This window comes from Antechinus flavipes, chromosome 1 (genome assembly GCF_016432865.1).
Source record: "Antechinus flavipes isolate AdamAnt ecotype Samford, QLD, Australia chromosome 1, AdamAnt_v2, whole genome shotgun sequence".
In the NCBI taxonomy this organism is placed as follows: domain Eukaryota; kingdom Metazoa; phylum Chordata; class Mammalia; order Dasyuromorphia; family Dasyuridae; genus Antechinus; species Antechinus flavipes.
Genome location: NC_067398.1, coordinates 215,936,702 through 215,962,651, shown reverse-complemented (window position 1 = coordinate 215,962,651; position 25,950 = coordinate 215,936,702). Strand labels below are relative to the sequence as shown.

At 37.4% G+C, this 25,950-nt stretch overlaps 1 protein-coding gene across 1 annotated transcript in view; it reads right to left on the bottom strand.

Annotated features, from left to right (window-relative positions):
• ITGAX (integrin subunit alpha X) overlaps window positions 1-22,544 on the bottom strand; it is a 36,033-nt gene extending 13,489 nt beyond the window's left edge. Inside the window, 18 exon segments of the mRNA XM_051996403.1 lie at window positions 61-215; window positions 386-427; window positions 430-542; window positions 657-787; window positions 951-1,160; window positions 3,701-3,841; window positions 4,027-4,169; window positions 4,325-4,454; window positions 4,624-4,697; window positions 5,191-5,341; window positions 5,643-5,796; window positions 6,284-6,429; window positions 6,891-7,021; window positions 10,173-10,287; window positions 10,428-10,498; window positions 11,801-11,904; window positions 12,221-12,326; window positions 22,427-22,544. Of these exon segments, the coding sequence (XP_051852363.1) occupies window positions 61-215; window positions 386-427; window positions 430-542; window positions 657-787; window positions 951-1,160; window positions 3,701-3,841; window positions 4,027-4,169; window positions 4,325-4,454; window positions 4,624-4,697; window positions 5,191-5,341; window positions 5,643-5,796; window positions 6,284-6,429; window positions 6,891-7,021; window positions 10,173-10,287; window positions 10,428-10,498; window positions 11,801-11,904; window positions 12,221-12,326; window positions 22,427-22,457 (2,148 nt within the window). The 5' untranslated portion in view covers window positions 22,458-22,544.
• Between the last annotated feature and the right edge of the window lie 3,406 nt (window positions 22,545-25,950).

Below are 25,950 nucleotides of genomic sequence, written 5' to 3'. Positions count from 1 at the left end.
CATGATTGCCTTTTTTATGATCCCCTTCTCAGAAACCCATACAATCATCCCCAAACTCACTGGCAACAGCAGCTTCACAGTCTCACAGTGATTCCCTAGTCCCAGGATTTTAACTCGATTTAGGGTCCGATTTTTTTTCTCATCAAAGATGGCACGAGGTTTTGGGCGTCCAGGATCCAGTGCCAGGTCATAACTCACAGAACTTTGGATGTCAGCTGGAGGTGAAATAAAAGAATAGAGAGGAAAGAGAAAAGCTGGAACTTCTCAATCCATTTTAGAGGTGGGATGGAGAGTCTTGGTCAAATGTATACCTTCAGGAATGGGATGATGGACTCTACAGGAGACTAAAGGGGGGATGGCTGGGTCTACTAGTAAGCATACTCACTTAACCTGTCTTGAATACTTTTGGAGATAGTAAGGCAGATCCTAGAGCTCCTGCTTCCTTGTTGGTAACTTCCTGTGCCTGGCACTCAAACACAGACCTTGACAATTCTGCTGGCAAAAACTGCATAGACACTTTAACTTTCAGCACTGGCTGTGTCCTGTGGAGCATTAAATGGGCCCAAAACAACTAATTATATTCTTAAATCAAGGTGGATTGTAAAGGAGCAGTATGCTGATTTAAGGATAACAATAGGAAGAAAGATTGTCCTCACCTGAAAAGCAGTACCTGTCCTTGGGCTCCCACTGCCACATCCATGAGACCATCTTGGGTGATATCTTGTCCTCCACTCAGTGACTGGCCAAAATATTGGATTGTGGGGGAAAGAAGGGAGCCACTGATTCTCTGAGGAGAAATTGAAAGTAGAATCAGAGAACTAGTGAAGAACACTATATATCCCAATCTGGATTGGGGTATATAATGGGATAGATTAAACTCAGGAGACATTAGAAGCAAAGTAAATCAGCTTGGGAACTTTGGATTAATTCAGATTATGACAGAAATTTACCTGGGTATAAGAAGGGTTGAAGCTGGAATCAGCCATTCCATGAAACAAATAAATGGCTCCATGGTTTTCTTCCTCCCCTGGTGCTCCCACAGCCACATCTGCTAGCTTATCTCCATTTATGTCCCCTAGAACAGCCAAAGCTGCCCCAAAACGGCCCAAGGGGTGTCCTTGCTGCCCACGAAGAATGCTATTACACTGCCATTTGGCTTTCTGAAAAAATTAAAGTTGTGACATATTTGAAAATCTAGGCAAACTTTTCAATTTTGTACCTGAATTTCATTCTATAAAATCATAGGATCCCAGAATCAGAAGGAATAGGATCCTCTGATATGGTTCTAAGAATTTCCCCTTCAACCTACCGAACAAGTTTTCATACAGCTTTTGCTTGGAGAGGAAAAATAAGGGGTACCCCTCCAGATCCAGAGGCTGCCTGTTCAATGTGGCAACCTCGCAGAATCTTCTTTTTTTCTTATTCATACCTTGTGAAATTTGTTCTTTGTTCTGCCTAACCCCCCTTCTGCATGTTGGAATACTTGTAATAGCTACCATATTGTCCCTCTAATCCCCTTCACTCTCCTCTTCTCCAGTCTAAACATTTGTTCAACTCACCCTCCTATAGTATGATTATGAGTCCTTTTGCCATTCTGGTTACTGGGTTTCTCCAGTTTATCAGTGCCCTTTCTAAAATATTGGATAAAATACTCTAGATACTGTCTAGCTGGAACACAATATAATAAGAATATCATTTCCATTATTTTGGACACTATTTTGGACATTATTTCAGTCTCAGATCATGTTAGTTTTGCTTATCTTATTTTTTGGTGTCTTATTATACTGCTATCAAATTTGCAACCCACTAAAACTTTCAGACTTTCTTCATTTTGTTCTTTTGAAGTTGGTTGTGAGTATACGTATGTATGTGTGTGTGTGTGACAAGTGTAAGATTATATTTATGCCTATTAAGTTCCACTGTATTAATTTTGTCTGATGTTTTAGCATGTGGAAGTCTTTTGAGATCTCAGTTCTGCCATCCAACTTGTGTCAAATCATCATTCAGTCCAATGTTCCAACCTGTCTAAAAATTTTTGTATATTAACTTTGTTGTCCAGAGTTATTAATTATCTATCCCATCTTTGTGTCATCTGTCACTTTGGTAAGCATTACATCTATTACATACACTCTATGCTAATACAGTTAGGGTATTAGCCATCTCTCTTAGCTATGGATCATCTGTCTTTTTTTTTTTTAAACTTTATACAATTAGCTGGCACAGTAGATAGAGAGCAAAGCCTGAAATTAGGAAGGCTTGAGTTCAAATTGATCCTCAGACACTATGTAATCTTGGACTAGTCACAACTTCTCACTATCTCAGTTTACTACTCTATAAAATGGAGATAATAACAATACCTATCTCCCAGAGTTGTCATAAAGATAAAATGAGATATTTGTAAAGTGCTTAGCACAGTATCTATAACATAGCAGACACTCTATAAATGATAACTAGTCACAGATAAAAATAAGTGGTATAGAGCTACAGACATATTCCTGAAGTACTCAGAGAGCTCATTTCAGGTTGCTACTGCCCCATTAATGATTACTCTAGTTCAAGCAATTCAATCAGTTTCAAATTAGTAAATTGAAATATCTCACATCTTTCCATTATTTTCCAGAAGAATGACATGAGATACTTTGCTGAAGTTAAAGTAAATATTATTCACTTGATCCAACAGTCTAATAGCACTGTTCATAGAAGGAAGTAAGGGTTAATTTGTGATGAAATAATGTGAGATCAGGGGCAGTTAGGTAATGTAATGAATAGAACACCAGCCCTGAGGTCAGGAGGATCTGAGTTCAAATATGGCCTTAGATATTTAACATTTCCTAGCTGTGTGACCTTGGGAAAGTCACTTAACCCCTAATGCCTCGGGGAGGAAAAAGAAAGAAAGAAAGAAAGAAAGAAAGAAAGAAAGAAAGAAAGAAAGAGAAATAATGTGAGGTCTTGGGGATTGGCACTTAACTTTTTTAGAAAGTTCCTATTCTTTCCTTTATTAATATATTCTGGTTTTTTGACAGGGATTGAAATGAGATATACTGGTTTGTATAATTTGCAGACTTTCTTCCCCCCTTCTTTCTAAAATAGGGATGTTCGTCCTCTTTCAGTCTATGGAGCCATTTCTTTTTTCTACCATTTTTCAAAGATCATTATAGTAAGATCATCCAATAAGAGGGGGAGGAAAGAAAAATAGAAAGCTAACAAACCTAGCAAAATAGAAAAGATTTACTAATTGCATATGAATTTTGAAAATTAGAAAGCTAACAAATAAACAAACTCAAAGTAAGCATGAAAGGAGATATTAAAAATTAGAGGAGAAATAAATTGGAGACAAAAAAACCATTGAAATGACAAATAAAACTAAAAACTGGTTCTTTGTATACATACACACACACACACACATATACATACATAGACATGCACTATATATATTTATATACACAAACATATATACCTAAATGTATGTGTGTGTAGAGAGAGAGACAGAGACAGAAAGAGAGAGAGAGAGTTATCTATAGTTATCCTAGGCCCATTCTCTTATTTAGCCCTTCTGACACTAATCTTAGAATTGCCTCCCTTATTTTAAAATCTAAATGGGCTGATGAGTTTTTTCCATGAATTCACTTAAGTCTTTTTAGAACCCTCTTTGGACAACTTTCCCAACTATATTTCCATCCCCACCTATAAACCTCCTTACCTGCCAAGATAATGAACAGACAGACACTTGGCCTCCATGGCTCTGTTCATAGTAATAAGGAGCTCCAATGAGGATCAGGTCAGTGTTTCTATCCCCGTTAAGATCCACAGGGCAGAGTGTTGCCCCAAAATAGGAGCCAATCTGAGAAGACAGAGGCTGAAATCACATTCTTCTCCTACCAGAGGAAAGAACAAGTATAATCCCTGTGTCTTCCAAGTATAAGAATCTTCTTTAGAGCCCCTCTCAATACCCAGGGCGCTCTTTGTTTCTTTTCCCCCACAGAACTGTCCTTTCTTCTTTATAATCCCAGCTTCTTAGTTTTTCACCTGTGTGCCTTTGACCTCAGTCTTCTGCACCCAGGTTCTTTGACGATTCACAAAGATCACAACCTTCCCAATGTGCTGGTAACGAGGGGCTCCCAGAACAAGACTTTGAACCCCATTCCAAATGAATGCCTCAGTGGAATAACCTGAAAAGACAAAAGTCCCAATGGATCTTATCTTTACCTTACTTCTCTCACCTTCTGCCCTCCCCCCAAATCAATCTCTTCCCAGACATGAGACTTTCCATCCTGACCCTCATACCCATACCCTTTTCTCCCTTTTCCCAGCCCTTTGTTCTTACCCAGGTAAGCATTATTCATGTCCTTATCTGTACTGGATATCTTAATAAAGGTGGCACTTCCAGTTAGGGAGTACATGAAGGCACCGCCTGACCAGTCAAAGGTCCCCACAGTGCCAAGGACAGGTCCTTCCTGGGAGAAAACTTTTTAGAGTTAGGGATATTTGGAGAATGGAGCATCCCAAACAGAAGAGCCTGTCATTTATTCAACAGCTTTCTTCTGGGCCTTTCTCTTCCCTTCTCTTTTCCTTTTTCCTTCCCCTCTCCTCTATGTCATCTGCCCTACTGAAGGATCCACTCACGGATATAAGTGCAGCACTGAAGCCCTCCTGTGACATTTCATCCTGGAAGGCGATACTGTCTCTAGACTTGGTACCTGTGAAGAGTAAAGATATTTAAGTTTTTGGTTGAAAGGAGTTTGGATAGTCAAGAGAAAAAGGCATGAGCTTTGGGAGTGGTCAGAGTGCAATAGCAGAGTGCAGACAGGGAATGCAATATATGCATATGTTTTGTAGGGAAGGAAGTATTTTTTATGCTGTATGCCAGGTACTATACTAGGCACTTTCCAAATCTCTCATCTGCTCCTTACAACAATTCTGGGAAAAAGTGATATTATGATCTCCATTTTGTAATTGAGGAAATCAAAACAAACAGAGGTTAAGTTATTTGCCCAGAGTTACACAGCTAGTAAATATCTGAGGCTGAATTTGAGTTCAGATCTTCCTGACATCAGAACTATCACTCTAATCACTGTGTCACATAATTGTCTAGGGAGGAAATCTGTACTGGAGACAAAATTTCTATATCATGGGAGATTGATTTGGAGAGTGAAACATTTTAAGGGGTCAAGGACTGAGGCAATAACTTACCCTCAATGGCAAAGATCTTCTCTTTCAGCTGTTTTTGAATATTGTTGAGTGCTCCAAAGTTTTCAACCCAGAATACATGATCACTGGAAGGCTTTGATGCTATTTCTTTTAGTTCTTGTTTGGAGGATGTATGGTCAAAGGCTTTTCCCACCTTCAATCACAAAGAGAGGGTTAAGCTAAAGAGAAAAATATCCTTACCCCAGGAAGTTCTAGGTGGGATAGAGACTCATTGTCTTCCAAGTATACTTCCCAAGTTTCTATCTTCTTGAGAGCAAGAGGGTTGGTGAGAAATGAAGGGAATTTTATGTTTGACATAAGACATTCCCATTGGAGGACATGTAGAAAGAAAAAAGCTGCCTCCCTTTTGGAAAAAAAAAAAGGCCTTGAGGGAAAAGCTACTTATGACTGAATAGAAAAGATATTGGGGAGAAAACTTTGAGGGCCCTCTGTACCCCAATTGCATATCGGATTATTCCTGCTTTCTCTGCCTCAGGAATGACATCTCTGTATTCCAGGGAGTCTCCATATTTTTCCCCATCTGTGATGACAATGAGGATCTTAGTGGCATCTTCTCGTGCTCCATTTGATTTCTGAAAGAGTTGTTTTCTGGCCAGGGAACAAAAAGGGTCAAGATCACATGGAGTTCAATATTCACTGAGACCAACCTGAGAAAAGAAACCTCATTATTTTTAAAAACATAGATGGCCCTAGCAAGATTGTAGCTGCTCCAAAGAGAGAAGAGATAGAGTCTGAGTGTATATATTTCAGTTCGGAAACATAATTAAGAGTAGGAGGAAAGGGCCAATACTAGTCTTTTTGTATACCTGAGGCAGAATCATTCAGCTCCTCCTAAACTAAATGAAGGAGATCTGATTCTGAGTAAGGATACTGTACTATATTATAGTTCAGGATTAGAATTAGAAGTACTCTTAGGAAAGTGGACTTTTCAGTTTCTTCTCCCTTCCTTCTCAAAATTACTCCTTCCTATCAATACAAGGTCATCTCTCACTCCAATTATTCCCATTGACATTCTCAGCATAGAGCCAGGCACATGTGCTAGAACAGTTAGACTAAGATAGAGAAGGGGACTTACACTACTTTTCTGATGCCTGAGGCAGTTTTTGTCAGTCCAGACAGTTGAAAAATACCATCCACCAGTTTTCCAGGTTCACGACTCGTCTTGAATTGGTTAAAGGTGAAATGAATCAAGAATGTGGAGGAAAACTGCATCAGGGAAAACTGTGGGAGAAAAGCCCCTGAGATCACTCTCTGTTTGAAATTCCCTTAAGGAAGCAGAGTAGTAATGGCGTGTGTGTGTGTGTGTGTGTGTGTGTGAATTATCAGCATGGACATGGTAATTAAATCCATGGGAGCTGCTGAGATCCCAAGCAGAGTAGTATAAAAAGAGAAAATGAGTGAATCCAAGACAGAATCTAGTGGTACACCTCTGGTGAGAGGGTTTGATCTGAATGAAAAGCCAGAAAAGGAGACTGAGAAGTGAAGGGGAGTGGAGGAGAACCCCAAGACCAGATTTGGGGAGTGTGTTGTATAGATACATTGAATCAGCAGCAGTCTCTTACGTGATGTCAACAACTGAAAGGAGGGTTTTGCTACATGTCTTAATAACTGCCTATGCTGGTTTGTGGTTCTGGATTTCTCTCCACATAGCTAAACCCAAACAATCTGTCTCAGGTGTTTACCTGTGTGTTAGGTCTTTCAAACTGACTCATCACAGCTTTCACAAAGTTTTTCATTTTCTCAAAGTCAGAGGAAGAAATGCTGCCAGAACCATCAATCAGGAAAGCAATATCAGAATCTTGTTTGGGGCACTCTGGAAGAGAGAAAAAAAAGGTAAGAAAGTATTAAATGAGATAACATTTTATATTCCTGTGATGAATAAATGCAGTTATTGTTATTGTCATTATTATTATCATGTTCATTTCATGGGACTACTCCCTGACTAGGCAGTAAAGTGGGTGCAGTGCTGGGTCTGTAATCAGGAAGATCTGAATTCAGATCCAGCCTCACACACTTATTAGATGTGTGATTTTGGGCAAGTCTATTTGCCTTAATTTCCTCAACTGTAAAATGGAGATCCTGGAGAAGTATCTTTGCCAAAAAAAAATCCATAAAAGACGAGGTCATGAAGAGTAGGACACACTAAACAATTTAACAACAGCAACACTCATTTCCCTTCATTTATACTAGGACTGGAAAACATTCTCCAGGCCTTTCCAATTCCCTATTAGAAAAAAAAATAGGATTGGAGATGGAAGAGGTCTTCAGCCCTTATATTTTACATACAAAGCAAAAGTCCCAAAGAAAATAATTTATTTATAATTTCATAGATAGTATCAGAACTATGATTTGAATGTAGGTCCTCTAACTCAAATCTAATTCACTTTTCCATTTTAGTTCTATCTTTTCTCTCAGATTTTCCCTTCTCCCTAACAAGAAGTATATCTTCTCTAAATATCCAGAATATGACCCTAACTTTCCCTTTTAATTCTAGGGCCTTTTCCACCCATCCAGGAACTTGTATTCTCTGCTCCTTGTCTCTTCTCAAAGCAGGGGTCCTTCAACCTTTTCCAAAGAATAAATGTTATCATCATGTTCATTTCATTGGGGCTAACCCCTTCCCAGCTAAGGAGCAAAGTCTGGAGTGAGGAAAACCTAAGTTCATTTATTCTTTCCACATCAAACTGGAAGGAGTCCCTTTTCTTTCTTCAAAGTCCCACAACTTGTCAAACACTGTACTAGGTAGGTTCCTCAAGGATCATTCCCTGGGGAGTGCCAAGCTCCTTGGCACTGGAAGAGGTGCCATCTTAGTGGAAAATATTCTATGTCATGAAATGTACATTCTCTGTATTCTGTCAGGGACTCAAGATAATGGTAATGGGAACCAAAGCTTGTCAGATACTCTGTATTGATTGATTCTCCCAAATTTGATTAGATCTTGGTCTGGCTACCTAAATATTTTGATAGTTGAATATTGAACCCAAAAGTGGCTTGTTGTTATCAGTCTGTAATATGTATATTAAGTATGAATATCATATTCTATAGAATGATGGGATGGCCTCCTAAGGTTTCTTAGTCTTAAATCTATGATTTGATATCCATGAAGGGGTAGATGAAGGTTCACTTCCTAACTCTCCATCTGGATCAGCACATTGATTTTGCAATAGTTTGCTTCTCTCCTTCCCCATCCCTATAGACAGATATATTTGTCAATCTTACTGAACACCCTATCAAGAAGAACAAATCAGTAAATATTTAAAGAAATCAATTCAGGTTATTTATCAGAACATCAAATGCTGAAGCTGAAGCTTAAGTATTTTGGTCACATAATGAAAGAAATAAAATTTTTTAGATGATAATGGAAAAGACTGAAGGCAAAAGGAAAGGGGTGGCAGAGAATGAAATAGATAAATGGTGTCAGGGAAATAAAGACATGAAATTGGACAGACTTAGAGAGATAGTGGAGGATATACAGGTCTGGTTTGCTGTAGTCCATGGGATCTTGGAGTCAAAGATGCCATAACAATAACAACACTATACCTATCAGATGCTTCCCAGCTAATTCAAATTACAGAGGAATCTGGTGAAATTTAGTGGAGCCCCAGGAAAGTAACTTCTATTCTCCTAGTATTGTCTCTCTATCTCATAGAGTCCTATTCATCCAGAACTATGATCTTCATATGATCTATGTTAAAGACAAATTGGTCTTCTTGTTCCAGTCTTTACAAACCTTCCGGTTCTGTCCCCTCCCTATTCTTCAGGCAGGTAGTGTGGCTGACTTGAGACATGTTATCATCATGTTCATTTCATTGGGGTTAACCCCTTCTCAGCTAGGGAGCAAAGTCTGGAGTGAGGAAAACCTAAGTTCAAATCCAGCCTCAGAGAATTACTAGCTGTGTGATCCCAGACAAGTCACAACCCCTCTCTGCCTCAATTTCCCCAATTATAAAATGGGGTCATAATAACACCTACCTCACAAGGTTGTTGTGAAGATCAAATGAAATAATATTTGCCAAGCTCCTGATACATATCCTGCATGTCTATCATTCTTTGAATGCTGTCTCCTCTATTGGAACATTGACTCATTTTTACCTTTGTTTCCCCAGCTTTTAGTACAGGATCTGATACAGTAATAGCTTAATATTCCTGTTGACTATGACTTCCCATGCAAGTCTTATTCCATCCCCCCTTCCTATGCCTTTGTGGAGTCCCTTCCCTATGCCTGGAATGTACTCTTTTCTCATCTCTTGCCTCTTAGATGACCTTCCTGTCTTCTTTCTTTGTTTCGTTTTTCTTTTCTTTTTTTTTCTTTTCTTTTCTATAGGAGTGGATGGGTGAGAGGGAGAGAAAGTAAATGCTTGTTAATTAAAAAAAATTAAAGAAAGGAAGTCTCACTAAAGAAAGGAAGCCTTGATTAAAGAAAGAAAGCCTTTGTTTCAGAGGTACTGTTACATGTTGAAATATATTTGAAGATAGACTTATCTAATATTTTCTCCCTCATGGCATAATTCTGTAGAACAGTTAGAAAGAGCACAGGTATTTGAAATGAGTCCAGAGGCTTTATCATTAAGCATCTTCAATTGGAGATAGGCTGATCATTGCCCCAGAAGGTTGTCCTGATTCATACTTGGGTCTCCCTGGTTTCTTTCAAGCTCAGCTCAGGTACCCCCTCCACCTGAGGATACTAATTATTTAGTATTCACTTTCTCTATGTTGTTTATGTACTTAACTGCATATTTTTCTCCCCAATAGAATATAAGTTCCTTGCAGGTAAGAACTATCTCATATTTGTCAATTGTCCTCCACACTTAACATGTAGCATAGAGTACAAAGTAGGAACTTAATAAATACTTGTTCTATGAATTGATGACATGCGTATTCTTCCCATTCTTTTTCCTATCACAAGTATACCTGCTCATATTTTCCACAAAGGAATCTTACATGGTTCTACCTTATTGACTTACCTTGTAGAGCTATTGGGAAATTCTGGCGTTGCTGCAGATTTGAATTCAACAAAAAGCAGAAACCTTTCATATAAGTATTCACCCCGCAGGCTTGATGTACTGTGGGTCCGCAGGCCTAAGGAGTTAAAAGAAGAATCTGAGGGTCTGCTGGGTCCTACGTGCAGTGGATTCTCACGTAGACATTGTATCCCCCAGTCCCAAACTCTTCCTTACCCCCAAGGCCCCATTACTTTCCTGGGAGCCAGGCTAACTCACCAGAATCTGTGAAGGGTTTGTTCCAGCTGTCAGAGAGAGCCCCAGGGACATGTTCACTGCCTCTTGAGGGACTAGAGAGACATATATGCATAGTCACAAATATATAGGGTACATGAGGATGAGAGGGGTTACTCGCATGGGCTTTGCACAGGTGGATCATGCTTCAGCTTTAGATCAAGATAGTCAATAGGACAGGAGAAATCATAATAGATTTGGTGTACAAAAATTCAACTCCTAGTTCTGCCACTTATGTGACTTTAAACATTACTTAGTCCCTCTGAAACTCAGTTTTCTCATCTGTAAAATGAGAGAACTGGATTAGAAATTCTTTCCATCTCTAAATCTATGAGACTTATGAGATATGTGGAGAAATATGTGGTGCTTGAGAAATAAAAGAAAAGACAATGAGCGGACCAAGAGAATACTGTTAACAGTAACAGAAATATTGTCTTAAGAACAACTTTGAGCAAATAAGTCATTTTGACTATACCAAATTAATGACAAAGGAAAGATGAAAGAAGAAGCTAACTACATGCAGAGAAAGAATTAATAGATAGCAATATGTATAGAATGGTTTTACATATGCAACGATCCCTTCCACATTAGGACTTTCTGCATCACAGTTTTGACAAATTGCAAATTGGTATTAGAAATTAAATGGGTGGAGGGGCAGCTAGGTGGAGCAGTAGATAGAGCACTGGTCCTGGAGTCAGGAGGGTCTGAGTTCAAATGTAAACTCAGATACTTCATATTTCTTAGTTGTATAATCCTGAGCAAGTCACTTAACCCCAATTACCTGTCATATACACATGAAAAAAAGAAATTAAATGGGAATTTTTGGAGGAGTTTTGCAGTAGAATAAGATATTGTAAAAATCCCATAAAAAAATTTGACTTCTTCCCTGTATGAAGGGAAGGCAAAAATATTTTATGCAAATTTCCAGAATGTGGGGGAAGTCATACTTGGTAGCCATCTGTAGGGTAGGAGGAGGAGAGAGGGGAAAAAGGGGGACAAAAGAAATTTATAAGATAATGTTATTATATATTTAAAAGGCTTACTAAGTTGTTTATAATAGATTTGCACTTCCATGTACAATCATCTTTTTTATTATACTATGTTATTGGAAATGTTTATTTTATTCCACAAATTAAAAATAAAAAAAGGACACTTGGGGAGAGGGATTTGGATAGTGGGAGTGTTCAAGGGCAGCAGGGTATGAAGATGGATGAATTAAGTAATGGAAAGCAGAAAAACCTAAATTCCAGGGACATCAAGTCTCTGAAACAGAGCAAAAACTGAAGAAGAGAACAGCTAAAAATTTAGGAGCAGAAAGGAAGATTCTGAGTATGCTCCAGGCAGGAGCCTTTACTCACTTTGCATGGGGATTGCCTCACACTTCCCAATGCCATATTCACAGTTGTAGAGTTGCCCTCTTTGGTTAGGGGATGTCTTCTCCAAGGGAGCTCCTACCACCACGCTGTGAGAAGTGGAAACTGAATGTTTATCAGGGGAAAAAAGTCACAGAAGAACTCTCTATGTATATATAGAGTATATATATAGTAGTATATTCTGAGGAACAACCCTACAAGTAGATGCTTTTATTTTCCCCATTTTACAATTGAGGAAATTGAGGTAAACTGAGGCTAAGTGATTTGCCTATAGTCATGCATCTTGTAAATATATAAAACTGGATTGGAACTTCAGTCTTTTTGATTCCAGGCCCAGCACTCTATCCATGCAGCCCCTATTTGTGAGCCTGACACTTCCAGATTACATTGTACTCATATCCTTACCGAGAACCCTCATATAGGACCACAGTGTGCCCAAACTCAGCTCCATCTGACTGAAATATTGTGGGATAATCTGTGTCCAGGTTGAATCCATGAGAAGAGGCCAAAACTAAAGGGAGGAGGATAAAACATTGAGTCAATAAACAGGTGCCTGGCTCTGGGAATACAAAGAAAGGTAGAAGACAATCTCTGCTTTCAAAGGGTTTACATCTAATGGGAGAGAAGACATGAAAGTGACTAGTTATAAACAGGAAAGATTGGAAATAATGAATTTAGGGAAGGTATTAAAGTTCAGGGGGATTAGGAGAGACTTTCTATAGAAAATGAGATTTTAGCTGGAACTTAAAGGAAACCAGGAGTTGGTGAAGGGAAGGAGAACAGACATGGGAAATCATGGGGGACAGCCAATGAAAATGCCCAGAGTAGAAGCATGAAGTCTCTTAGTCAGCCTTGAGGCCAGAGAGGAATTTATTTTCTTGACTCTTACTCTGTTAGCTACTCGATTCAATTCAACTCAATCCAATAAACACAAAATATCCACTATATATAAGATACCTTTATAGGTTTCAAAGGTAAGATTTGCTTCCTAAATTTGTATAACTTGTGTAATTTACTTAGAAAAATGATTTGTTGGCAATTCCAATAGATTTGTGATGGAAAGTGCCATCCACATCCAGAGAACTATGGAGGCTGAATGTGGATCAAAGCATAGTATTTTCACTGGGTTTTTTTTTTTTTTTTTTTTTTGGTTAGTTGGTTGCTAGGTTTTTTTTTTCCTTCCTTGTGTTTTTTTTTTTTTTTTGATTTGATTTGTGTGTGTGTGTGTGTGTGTGTGTGTGTGTGTGTGTGTATGTGTATAGCATAACAAATGTGGAAATATGTTTAGAAGATTTGCATATGTTTAACCTATGTCAGATTGCTTGCTGTCTTGGAGATGGGGGAGGGTGAAGGAGAAGAAAAATTTGGAACACAAAATTTTGCAAAAGTGAATGTTGAAAACCATCTTTGGAAGTATTTGGAAAAATAAAATACTATTAATCCAACAACAACAAAAAAAAGAAAAATGAGTTGTCCAAAAATAATTGTTGAATTAAAACTCATATGGTTTGTACTATTATATAATGGCAGTAATTCCATGTTCATGAACTCTGAAATTCTCTTATCTGAGAATAACTTAACATTATTCTATCTGAATTGCAACCCACCTTGTTTTTCATTCACACCACGACTTCAAATCCTTGGACTCCTCAGTTCCTTTCCAGTGAGGGTGGTAAAAATCACTATCCCCAATCACCATTGTAACTTTTCCAAACCATTGTATACTTCCTTAGCTTTTCCATGACTTTCCTACCCCACCTTGAGAATTTTGCCTCATGTTTTACTAAAAAAAAATATGAGGCCATTCACAGAGCTCCCTCTTCTCTCCTTCTCATCTCATGTTATCCATATGTCTTGGGCCATTATCTCCTCATTCCCCTTTGTCTGACTACTGAGGTGGTCCATCTTGCCAAGAAACACCTCTTTACATGCACAAGTGATCCCATTCCACTTCACCTTCTCCAGCAATTGTCCCCCTTTTCAACCTTATTTATTTTCACTCTCTTCCCCTAATGGCTGCTTCCCTACTGTCTAGAAATATAGCCATATCTTTCTCATCTTCAATCTTTATTAGATTCATCACTTCACTATTATTCCAGTCCTGTAGTAGCTCTCCATCATAACCCAATAATTAAAATTGCACCTCTTACTTACAAATATATCATGTTAACCTTACTATGATTGGCAGCCACAGGAGAAAATTTAGGGATGCTAATAAAATCCCAGGAGATCTGGGGGAGTTTGAGCTTGCTCCTAAAGATAATGATGATCCATCCAAGATGACAAACAACACTCAAAACAGATTGTCTAGGTGAGAATTATTTATTTCCTTACTAAAAGCGGGAGTAAAATGTAGGAGTACCTCTGAAATGTATCAGATGTATGAGAGAAAAATGAATAAGAATGTTAGAGAAGTAACAATTGCTCCAAAGGTGACGGCTTCCACTCCACCTTCAGCTATATCTCAGTCTAGAGCACTTAAAAAGAGAATTGGATAAAGGTTAGGCCTCCATAGTAAGGATGACAAGGAAAAATTATCAGCCTCACATAAAACTAGTGATTTATTGGAAAAATGATTCTACTACTATAGTAAAAGTTCTAATAGACATGGGGGCTGAAGCCACCCTAATATATGGCAATCCAACAAAATTCAAAAGAGGAACTCCCATAAACATTTCAGGATTAGGTGGCTCGGAAGTTAAAGCAGTTCAAACTAATCTCCAAATGATAATTGGACATTTTCCAATGCAAGAACATTCACTGCTAATTGTACTGATCCTGAAATGTATAATTGACATAGGGATTCTGAGAGGGATAACTATCTGACTATCAGAAGGACAATATCAGTTTGCTGTAAGAAAATTATACATTGCTTCAGTAGTGATGGGCAAAATTCCTATGATCCCTATTACCATTACCCTCAAAAGTGATTACATTGCAGTACTTTTGAATCCCGGGAGGACAGGAAGAAATAACTTCTATTAAGGAATATCTGGAAGCAGGGGTGTTAGTCGCTACCACTATCCAGAGGAATAGTCCAATATGGCCAGTAAGGAAATCAGATGGGTCTTGGAGAATAATAGTAGATTATAGTCAATTGAATAAAGTAACACCCGCTCTGTAAGCAGTAGTTCCAGATACCATTACCTTAATTGAATCTATCCAAACATCAAAGATGCTGGTATGCAGTAACTGATCTGATTAATGCCTTCTTTGCCATTCCCATAGATCCTGCTCAGTGGGACCAATTTGCTTTTACATTGCCATGAGCGACAATATAACCCTGCATAACCCAGGGTTATATATCTAGCCCTATCATCTGCCATAGGGTTGTAGTGGAACATCTAGATGAGCTAAAATTTGATAAGATATATTTAACCCACTACAAAGATGATATAATGATCCAAGGAACGGATCAAAAATCAGTGGACCAAGCTTTGCATGATATAATTACTCACATGAAAAATAAGGGATAGGAAATAAATCCTGCTAAAATACAGGGTCTCCTCCTCCAAATTCCCAGTCCTTTGGGAATAATGTGGAATACAGGACAAGGAAAAATTTCACCTAAGGCTAAGCAAAAGATAGATTTCCTTCCTCCTACTAGATAGAAAGCTCAAAAATTCATAAGTTTGTTTGGATATTGAAGGAATTACATACCTCGATTGGGGCAGATACTCCAGCCTTTATATAGAGTCACCAGAAAGAAATATGAATTTGAACAAGGGGCAAAAAACCAGAAAGCTTTTGAGAAAGCAAAAATAGCGATACAAACTGCCTTAGATCTATGGCTCTTGAAGAAAGGCCCAGTGGAATTACAAGTCTCTGTATCAAGTGATTACACGAATTGGAGCTTATGGCAAAAGCAGGAAAGTTAGGGTTTGGGTCTAGAAAATTACCTAATGCAGGTTTAAATTACATGCCTTTTGAACTACAATTTTTGCTTGTTTATTGGGCCCTGGTGGAAACAGAACAATTAACCATCAATCATGAAGTGATATTGAGATCCCACATTCTCATTAGGACTTTGGATTATGGGCGCCTCCATCTCTCATAGAATCGGACATGTTCAAGAAATCAGCATTATTAAATGATAATAGTATATGCAGGATGGGACCAAATCCAGAAAGTCAGGGGTATTGGCCTTGCATGAAAAGATAGCAGAAACACCCCTAATCTCTGACTCCTAAAGTACATTCTCCCATTTATTGGAATACTCGAGGGGTTGACACACTTTTCCCCTGATCAGAAAAAATATGCATGGTTACTGATGAACTGCTAAATACATGGGACAGGAACACCACTGGAAGACTATTTCATATAATCCTGCCACAAAAGTTACACTTGAAACTACTGGAAAAGGGGAAAGCAGCCAATGGGCTGAATTAGTTGCTGTTTATCAGATGATTAAACAAGAGAAAGGAGGACAATGTCACATTTACAGATTCTTGGGCAACAGCAAATGGATTAACTACACAGAGCCTGTATGGCATACAAAAAATTGAGACTTGTATGGGAAACAAGTCTGGGGATAATGTGGAAAAACATATGGGACTGGACTCAAAATACAAATATTTCAGTTTTTCAAGTAGATGCACCTACTAACGTGAGTATAATGCATATGTAGATGGGTTGGCCAAGACTGGAACCATGCAAATAACTCCTGAAATGTCTAAAGAATTATTGCCCTTGGCCAGATGGCTCCACATAACTGCAGGAAATTTGGGACCCCAAGTTTCCTACAGGTAGGCCCTTCCTAGAGGAATATCTCTCCCTATTTCTTTATTGAAACAAATTACTGATCAATGTGCGTAGTATCAATTATATGGAAAGAAACCTATCCCCAATACTATACTAGGGAAATTAGGTAGGGAGAGGAAGTCTGCTTGCACAAAATTTGGCAAATTGATTATATTGGACCATTACTTATGAGCCAGGGATGTCAACATGCCTGCATTTGTGTGAAGATGTATTCTATAGTATTAATAGCCTGCCTATGTAAGAGGACAACCCAAAAGAATAAACCTTGGATATTATTTCTTTGTGTTATGGTTCCCTTATGTAGCTTCAAAGTGCTAATGGTTCCCATTGTAAGGGGAAAGAAATTGATAAATATTTCCAGGCCCATATTATAGAATGGATATATTATATAGCATACTATCCATAAACTGCTGGCCTGATTGAGAGGATGAATTGTTTATTGAAAGAAAAATTGAAGAAGTTAGGTAATAACACATTGTCTAAATGGAAAGATGTCTTATTTGAAGCTTTACAACAAATAAATAATTTCCCTGTGGGTGATGGTACTCCACTTTCTAGAATGATGACCTCCAATTTGCAAAAAAGAATTGTACAAACAAATTCCAAGATTTTGAAGTGGTGGTCATGTGATGATTTCTTTACTTTGGCTCCCTATCAAGGGACACTAGGAACAGTAGAAAATATTGAACTTGGGCCAGGGAAGACTGGTCTATATCATACTGGTTAGGAATAAAGACTCCCTCCAGATAGTCAGCTCCTCACCCGTTCCAACCTGGCTATTAAAAAAGTTCAAATAGTTGGTGGAGTTATTGACAGTGATTACAAAGGAGAAATTAAAGTGCGTCTTCATAATTTCAGCACCACTGAAGTATATATGGCCTTTAAAGACACCAGAATTTGTCAGTTAATTATAATACCTTGCATGACTGTTCAGTGGGAAAAGCATGATGGGTCAACTATCAGCACTGCCCAAACTGGTGATTTTGTCTCAACCAATATGAAGGCTGGAGCAAAAATATGGGTAACGAGATACCTTACTGATGTTCCAAAGGCCACTGAAATCATAGCAGAAGAAAAAGACAACACTGTACTAATTTGCTATTCAGGGGAGGACACATGGCATCACATTCCTAAATCATAAGTACATTTATGGGAATAATTAATGTTTTGTAGCTTTCCTGGGAATTGATAGATTGAAAAGGCATGCTCATGAATGGACTAGTGGAGCGTTGCTGGGACAGTGGTGTACTTATCTGGTTATGGAATAGAGAACGCTACACTACCAGACACAAGGCAACTTTACTTGCCCTCCTTATCAGCTATGTCCCATCATGAATTGGACAGTGGGACCCGGCGCTGAACTGTGGGGAGCACTTGTGCCAACATTTTTACACCTATTGGTTAACAACTCGGAATTGCTTAACACCACTATGATTGTGTCCCCAGAAAAAAATATATGTGATATGTTCTATCACACCCTTGATACTCATTATACCACCAACATACCCACGAGTTCAGTGAGCCACATATGATAATTGTACCCAATGGAATGTCATGGTGCCCACCTCATGCCCCATAAACAAGGCAGATAAGGGGAAATATTTTATGTGTATTAAAGCTACTCCTGTAGTGAATAGAACTGCCTGGATTATCCACTATGCTCAAATAACATGGATAACTGAACCAGCTGTAATCCTACCATCCATCATTAGGATGCCATCTACTTGTAAAAATGTGACTCAAAGAACCAACAAGCATATCCTACATTACCATGTTGGCTTTCCTCCTCTCACTACAAGTTCCAGAGTAAAAAGAGCATACCATGGTATGATACACTACGTGGTGTTGCAGGAATAGGTTTGGGTCTAGTAAATTCAATAGATCTTGAGACCTTGGCCAGCAGACTGCGTAATGCTGGACAATATGTATCTCAAGCTTTAAGGGTGAGTGCTCAATGTTTACCCATGATGATCCTGCCTACTTTATCAGAAACAATTCCTCATGGTATTTCATTCCTCTGTTATAGCCAATATTAGCATGGATACTAACAATTTATTTGACATTGTGTTCTTTGCAGAATATGTATAATTTTTGTATTAAAGTATGCAAGTATATATATAATTATATATAAAGTACATAAGTATATATAATTATATATATATATATAATATATATAAAGTACATAAGTATATATATATAAGTATATATAATTATACACAAGTATATGTATATATATATTAAAGTATATATAAAGGAAAATTCACTGTGGCTGTTGATAGATGGGAATATTGATTTATGGAGCAACATCTTTAAGAGATATATCCCTGGAGATCATTGGATTTCTTCCTCTGTAACCACTCCTAAGTGCTCTGGTGTTTCATGTACTGATGCTGTTATTCATTTTAAGGTTAAATGTTACCCTGTAATGTGTCCATTTTATGTCATCTAATTTGTATTATATACTTATTTTGCTTTACCACAAATTATGGGACATTATATAGATTTGGACAATGTAACCCACTCTTTAGATGATTGTGTTAGTTGGTATCAAGAACTTGTCTGTGTAATGGTAACCATTCAGATGGAGCCCTTTCTGTTAAACCAAATTAAATTGATGTGATCTTACTTTGTATCCATTGTCTTTTTCTATGATATATTTAATTTCTGCACAACATATATGTATAACCTCTAATAATATTGATGATCTGTCTTCAGTAGAGCGAAGTGCCCCTTTTTCTGATTGTTTAGTGAATGTTTCATATCTCCATTGACAGGGTGATGATTGTTATTTCCCCCCACACTCAGTGAATGAAGTTATGTTTCCTATCTCCATGGGTAGGGTGATAATATTTACTTTTCCTCTGACACAGTGATGAAGTTACTTTGGATTGGGTACCCAAAACTTTACCTTTACCTTATACGTATTTGTCTTTGAATCCTTTAATATCTATTCTTAATTCTTCTAAAGAATTGTATCATTTATTACAAAAGAATCAGAGGCCTCTCTGATTATTATTACATACATCTCTCTAATATATTACATACAAACACATATAGTGATCAGCAAATTAATTGAAGTTTCACATTTAGTTACTTCTGATACTAATCATCATTGGTATGATTTCTTTTGAAAATCAGTTACTGCTATGTATAGGACTGCTTACCATTTGTGGGAGAGGGTGGAGGGAAGGAGGGGAAAAGTTGGAACAGAAGTGAGTGCAAGGGATAGTGTTGTAAAAAATTACCCAGGCATGGGCTCTGTCGATAAAAAGTTATAATTATGGAAAAATAAAATAAAATAAATGCAAACAATAAAAAAAAAAAGAAAATCTGTTACTGCTCAGCAATATTTCTCTATTATAGCCCATCCCCTGTTGCTATTTGCTATATTGTTAGCACTATTATCAGTATGCTATATATATATATATATATATATATATATATATCTCAGAATTAAAACAATTTATACTTACTTTACACCACAAGTGAGAATGGTTTATGGTCTATATATTTTTAAGGTCTGATGAAAGGTACAAGCATATAAGATTCTGTAGGCCTTAGCCTGTAAGCAAACCACATTTCCTTTGCTTCCAATTATAGTTCAATGTATTATAACAAATTCACCCCCATAGTGTGATGATTGATTATTCACCCTACTACATGACTGCTATCAGATAGTCTCAGAAGCAAATATAACATAAGGGACAAATCCCTTCTGGGCGAGTTCTGGCCAAATCCACCAAAGACATGTATCTATATACTGGAACTAGCTACTCCAGGAGTAAAGCTTCACTCTTGACAGACTCTAGCAGGACTAGCCCCACTTCTGGATTCGCTCAAGAAAGTGAGATCAGCTGGCATTTAGCCACCTTTGTTCCTTAGGTTATTTAAGTCATGATAGATCAAAACCCAAATTGGAATCTCACCCATGAAGAAGATGCTCTCTGCCTGGGACCCTCCCAGTCAGTACTTGCAGGACTGTGATCCAACCTCAGACACTTATTAGCAATAATTAGGTCCGCAATGTTGATGCTTTCCTGATTTGGTGATGTATTCTTTCTTTCTCCTCCCTTAGTCTATGTATCTCTTTGTATTGTATTAATTATATTACTCATAGGATGCATTAAGTGCTTTTGTTGTAAGAACTGCACTGTCAATTCTTGTTTTCCTTTTTAATAATTCATTGTTATTAAACATTTTCATACAACCTGGTATCTTCAGGTCTTCTTGTGGGAATGAACCATTCTGTAGGAGTAAATTCATAAACCTTGACCTAACAGCCTGGCACTCTATTCAATATGCCACTTAGCTGCCCCATTGGAGTCAGAAAGACCCTAATTCAAATTCTATCTGTCACACTGGTTTTGTGACTGAGGGAAAGTCATTTAAATTTCATTAGTCTCAGGTTTTTTAAAACCTGTAAAAGGAGAATAATTAAGAGTACCTACTTCCTAGGATTATTATCAGGATCAAAATAAAACAGAAAATATTTGTAATGAGCCTTGTAAATCTTAAAGTTATATAATTATTAACTATTGTTATGTCACAAAATATTACATTTTATTTCCTCTTTCTGGGTCTCTAATAAAATAAATTAATTTGAAGCATATGTGGAAAATGTCTTAGGAAGTGAATTGAAAAATCCACTTTTCAATAATTTTTACAGTTACAAAGTGTATCTTACATAAACCATTTCAAAATTCACAGCAGCCCTATGAAGTAGGCACTACAAACATTGTTAATAATTTAAGATTTTTCCAATTAAGTCCATTGTTGTAAAAGAGCTGAAGGTTAGAACCAGGGAAGGTTGAGTGTCTCTGAAACCAAAGAAAGACAATATCTAGGAGGAGAGACTGGTTAATTATGTCAAATGTTGGCCAGGGATGGAGATTGAGAATGAAGAACTTGCTATTGATGCCACTGTTGATTAGGTTACTGAAGACTAAGAGAAAATTGATTCAGTCCAGTAATGGTAAAGAAATTGGATAAAAAGAAGGCAGGAAGGATGAGGAAGTGAGAACTACCCAAAAAAACTGATTCAGTTCAGTAATGGGAAGGAAGTCAAATTAAAAGAAGTTAGAATTGAGTGGGCGAAGTATTATCAGGAATGTAGCCAAGGAGCTTGGTTATGAAAATTGAAGCGCTAATGGGAGATGACATAAAGGGACAACAGATTTTTGTTCTGGGGGGTGGGGAGGAACAAGAGGAAATTTGAACAATTTAAGGTAGAAGGGAACAGACAAGTAAGGAAGAGGGAGCTGAAGAAGCAAGAAAGAAAAGCCTGAATGTTTCCTCTCCCTTTCAGTCCTAACTTCTCCAGGTGTCCTATCTCCTAGTCTCAAATTTCCCTTTATATTTCAGGTCCTAGTTTTTCATATAGCCCATTTCTTGTCCCATAGAATAGTATTAAATTGGTGTCTAGTTGATCTGAACATCTTAATTTTTCTTTTAAGAATTGCTCTCCTTCCCCTCTCTTGCTTTTAATTCTTTCCAGCAAAGTATAAGACAAAAGGATAATATCATAATGGGACTATTAAAAAAAAAGTTCAATTCCATAATGAGAACTTTGATCCAAGGAACTAAGGAAGGTAAATTCTATTTATTTTTGGCTTCTCTGAAATGTGTCACCTCAAGTGACATTTCTCCTTGTGCTTTCTTGAACCGTTTCAAATCTGAGTATCAATTATTACAGTTTATACTTTATCCTAAGTAGGAAACAGATCACCAGAATCTTAAATGCTAGCTTTCATTCTCAAAACTGCTAATTGACTGACCTTTTTTTTCTCTTAACTCTTCCTCCCTCCAAGCTAAGCTTGTATTAAGTGACCCACAAAATTAATGATCCCTTACCCATTAACAGGAGAAATGCAGCAGAATCCATGGGTTGAAGATTTAGGGGAATTGTATGTCTCCAGTCTTCATCCAAGTCCCAGGGAAACAGCTGACACAAAGACCAGTGGACATAACAATTGAGGAAGAGAAGTGTTTTGTAGACCAAATAGCCAAGAAGGGAAGTCTTCTAATGACTCAGAGGTAGAGGCGGGGAAGAGATGTCTAAAATAGATTAGTTAAAGATTTGAGTAAACTTCCAATCATTTACTTACCTTCTTCAAAGAGGATGTTTCCACTTGGATCTTTTCTTTGTGGGTGTGACTGATGACATTTAAATGAAACCAGAAGATCCCTCCTCCAAAAGTAGTTTTTGGTGCTTGGTATTCAATTATAGTTGATATTTGGGATCACTAGATAGCACAGTAGATAGAATGTTAAGCTTGAATGAGTTCAAATCTAGCCTCAGACACTTATTAGCTGTGTGACCCTATTACTAACCCTATTTGCCTTAGTCATCTGACTCTTCATGATCCAATTTTGGACTTTTCTTGGCAAAGATACTGGACTTGCCATTTCCTTCTCCAGCTCATTTTTACAGATGAGGAACTAAAGCAAATAGGGTTAAGTGAAGCAACAGGGTCACACAGTTATTAAATGTCCAAAATTTAATTTAAATTTAAACTCAGGTCTTACTGGCCTTTTGTCAGTATTCTATTCTTAACTTGAATCATCTACTTGCCCTGGGAATCAGATTTTCAGTAAAGACCTAGGAATGCAAAAAGCTGGCAATCCATCTTTCTATTATTAAATCATATATTGAAGTAATTTAAATAAAGTAGGATCAAATGAAAAAACATATACAAATCATAAAGATCTATTGTTGTTCAGTCATTTCAGTCACATCAAATCTTTCACGATCCCATTTGGACTTTCTTGTCAAAGATATTGAAGTGATTTGCTATTTCCTTTTCCAGCTCATTTTACAGATAAGGAAACTGAGACAAACAGGGGGAAGAGACTTGCCCAGAGTTACATTGTAAGGGATATTATTTGGACTCAAGAAGATGAGCATTCTTGACTCCATGCCCAGTACTCCATCCACTGAACCACTTCACCGCTCATAAAAAAGTTATATTAAAAGCTTTTAGTAGAAAAGGAGAACTTTTACTGAAACACATAAAGGGAACTCTTCAGTTGCCAACTTTTGCTCTTTTTAGCTCTTAGATTTTGTTTGCTTATTATGTTACTTGGTGTTGAAGTATCATTTGGAAATTTGGGTGGGCATTCCACTGGAATAGAGGGATTTGGAACATAAGAAAAGTAAAATAAGCTGTGGAAAATTGAAAGCTTAGTGACTGAATTAAAAAAAAATATCACCCAAACCTCAACTTATGGCTTAATAATATAATCTTGAACTTATCTATCTTGCCACTGGACCCAGATGGCTCTGTAGGAGAAAGTGAGGCTGGTGACCTTGCACAGCCCTTCTTCACTTAAATCCAATTCATTCACATGTCTTGGCATCATCTCCCTAATGTCATGGTCTTCCTTGAGAACAAAGGACAAACAAAAACCTCTATGAAATAGGAATAGGAACTGCCCCACTGCAGTCTTAACTGGAACTGTCCAGTTGAGCAACATACCTCTTTTCCTTTCTTTTCCCTTTTTCTTTTTCTTTCTTTTTCTTTTTTCCCTTCCCTTCTCTCTGTTGATCATAGGCTATCATACCTTTATATGTGAGTGTTCTGCCCAAAGGAAAGTAAATTTTGATTGCTGAAACCTCTCAAGAAGTCATGGGGTTTTGAGGCTAGAGTTCTTTCTTAAGTACCAATGCTTAAATCCAAATCACTTTGGCTCTCATTGATTGGCCAACAATAAATCCCAAATCCAGGCCCACTTGGTAATTATTTGGGCCCTGATTGGCTCAGAGTGAATATCAATAGCAATTGTTTCTGTTTTGGCCAGAAGCTCTGAGACTTTTAGATTGATTGATTGATAGGTTAAAAAAAATTCTCTGCCTCATTTCTTACCTACCCTTAATCATTGATTGGATATTGCTTCAGTCAAAGTGAGACCTATTAAAGACCTTAATTTTAAAAAGTCAAGATCTCCCACTGCATTCAGGACCACTTCCAGTCGTTCTGATCTGTATCTTGCCACTGGACCCAAATGGCTCTAGAGAAAAAAGAGAGATTAGTGACTTTGCACAGTCCTCCCTCACTTAAATCCAATGTATGCATTTTAAGACAAAACCTCCTAGACGTCATGGCCTTTTTTAGAGAACAAAGGACAAAAAACAATAAAATTTATCAGTATGTTTTCCTCACAATGAATTTATGAAGTTAAATACAAGGAATGAGAGCTATAAGTTAAGAATTTTGAGTATGACTTGTATATTAAATTGACTTTTCCAATTTTGAAGGGATGGAGATTTTTGTTTGTATTTCTTTTTTGCTCCTCATCTAGAAGTGAAGAGAGATGTATTCTGTTAGGGGATTATGGAATTCTAGCATCTCACCTGCCAGACCATCAGGTAAAATCCTGATTGGCTATAAGTAAGCTTAGACTTTTAAAAAAATGATCAATAGTTTGGCTCAGAGAATCTAGGTAGATTTTGCTAGGTACACTTTTGGTCCCATGAAGGGAATTAGCAGTGGCAATAATAATAATAGTGTTTTAAGGCTGATAAAACATTTTACAAATTTATCTCATTTTATCTTCATAACAACCCTGGGAAGTACATGCTATTATTATGCCCATTTATTATAGAGAAAGAAACTGAGGCAGACAAATTATATGATTCTCTCAAGGTCATACTCTGGGCCAAAAGGGAATCAGAATGGTTAGTTTAGGCCTGGGAGAAAGTTGTAGGCTTATTAATATTATTATTTTCTCTGTGCTAATTTAGGAAGTTGAAAATCTTCTATTTGATTTAAATAGATTTCTTTTATATGCACACTTGCATATACTACTCTATTATTCCAGAATTTATATATTCTCTTTCATTATTCAAAATAAGCAACGGAAAATATAATTGGATTTTCTAAGGTGTGTGGAGAAATGGGGAGGAAAGGAAAGAAGAAAACAGTTTTGTTTTTTCAAAATAACTTTTTATTGACAGAACCCATGCCAGGGTAATTTTTTACAACATTATCCCTTGCACTCTCTTCTGTTCTGATTTTTCCCTTCCCTCCCTCCACCCCTTCCCCCAGATGGCAAGCAGTCATATACATGTTAAATAGGTTACAGTATATCTTAGATACAATATATGTGTGCAGAACCGAACAGTTCTCTTGTTGCACAGGGAGAATTGGATTCAGAAAGTATAAATAACCCGGGAAGAAAAACAAAAATGCAAGCAGTTTATATTCATTTCCCAGTGTCCTTTCTTTGGGTGTAGCTGCTTCTGTCCTTCTTTGATCAATTGAAACTAAGTTAGCTCTCTTTGTCGAAGAAATCCACTTCCATCAGAATACATCCTCATATAGTATCGTTGTTGAAGTATATAATGATCTCCTGGTTCTGCTCATTTCACTTAGCAT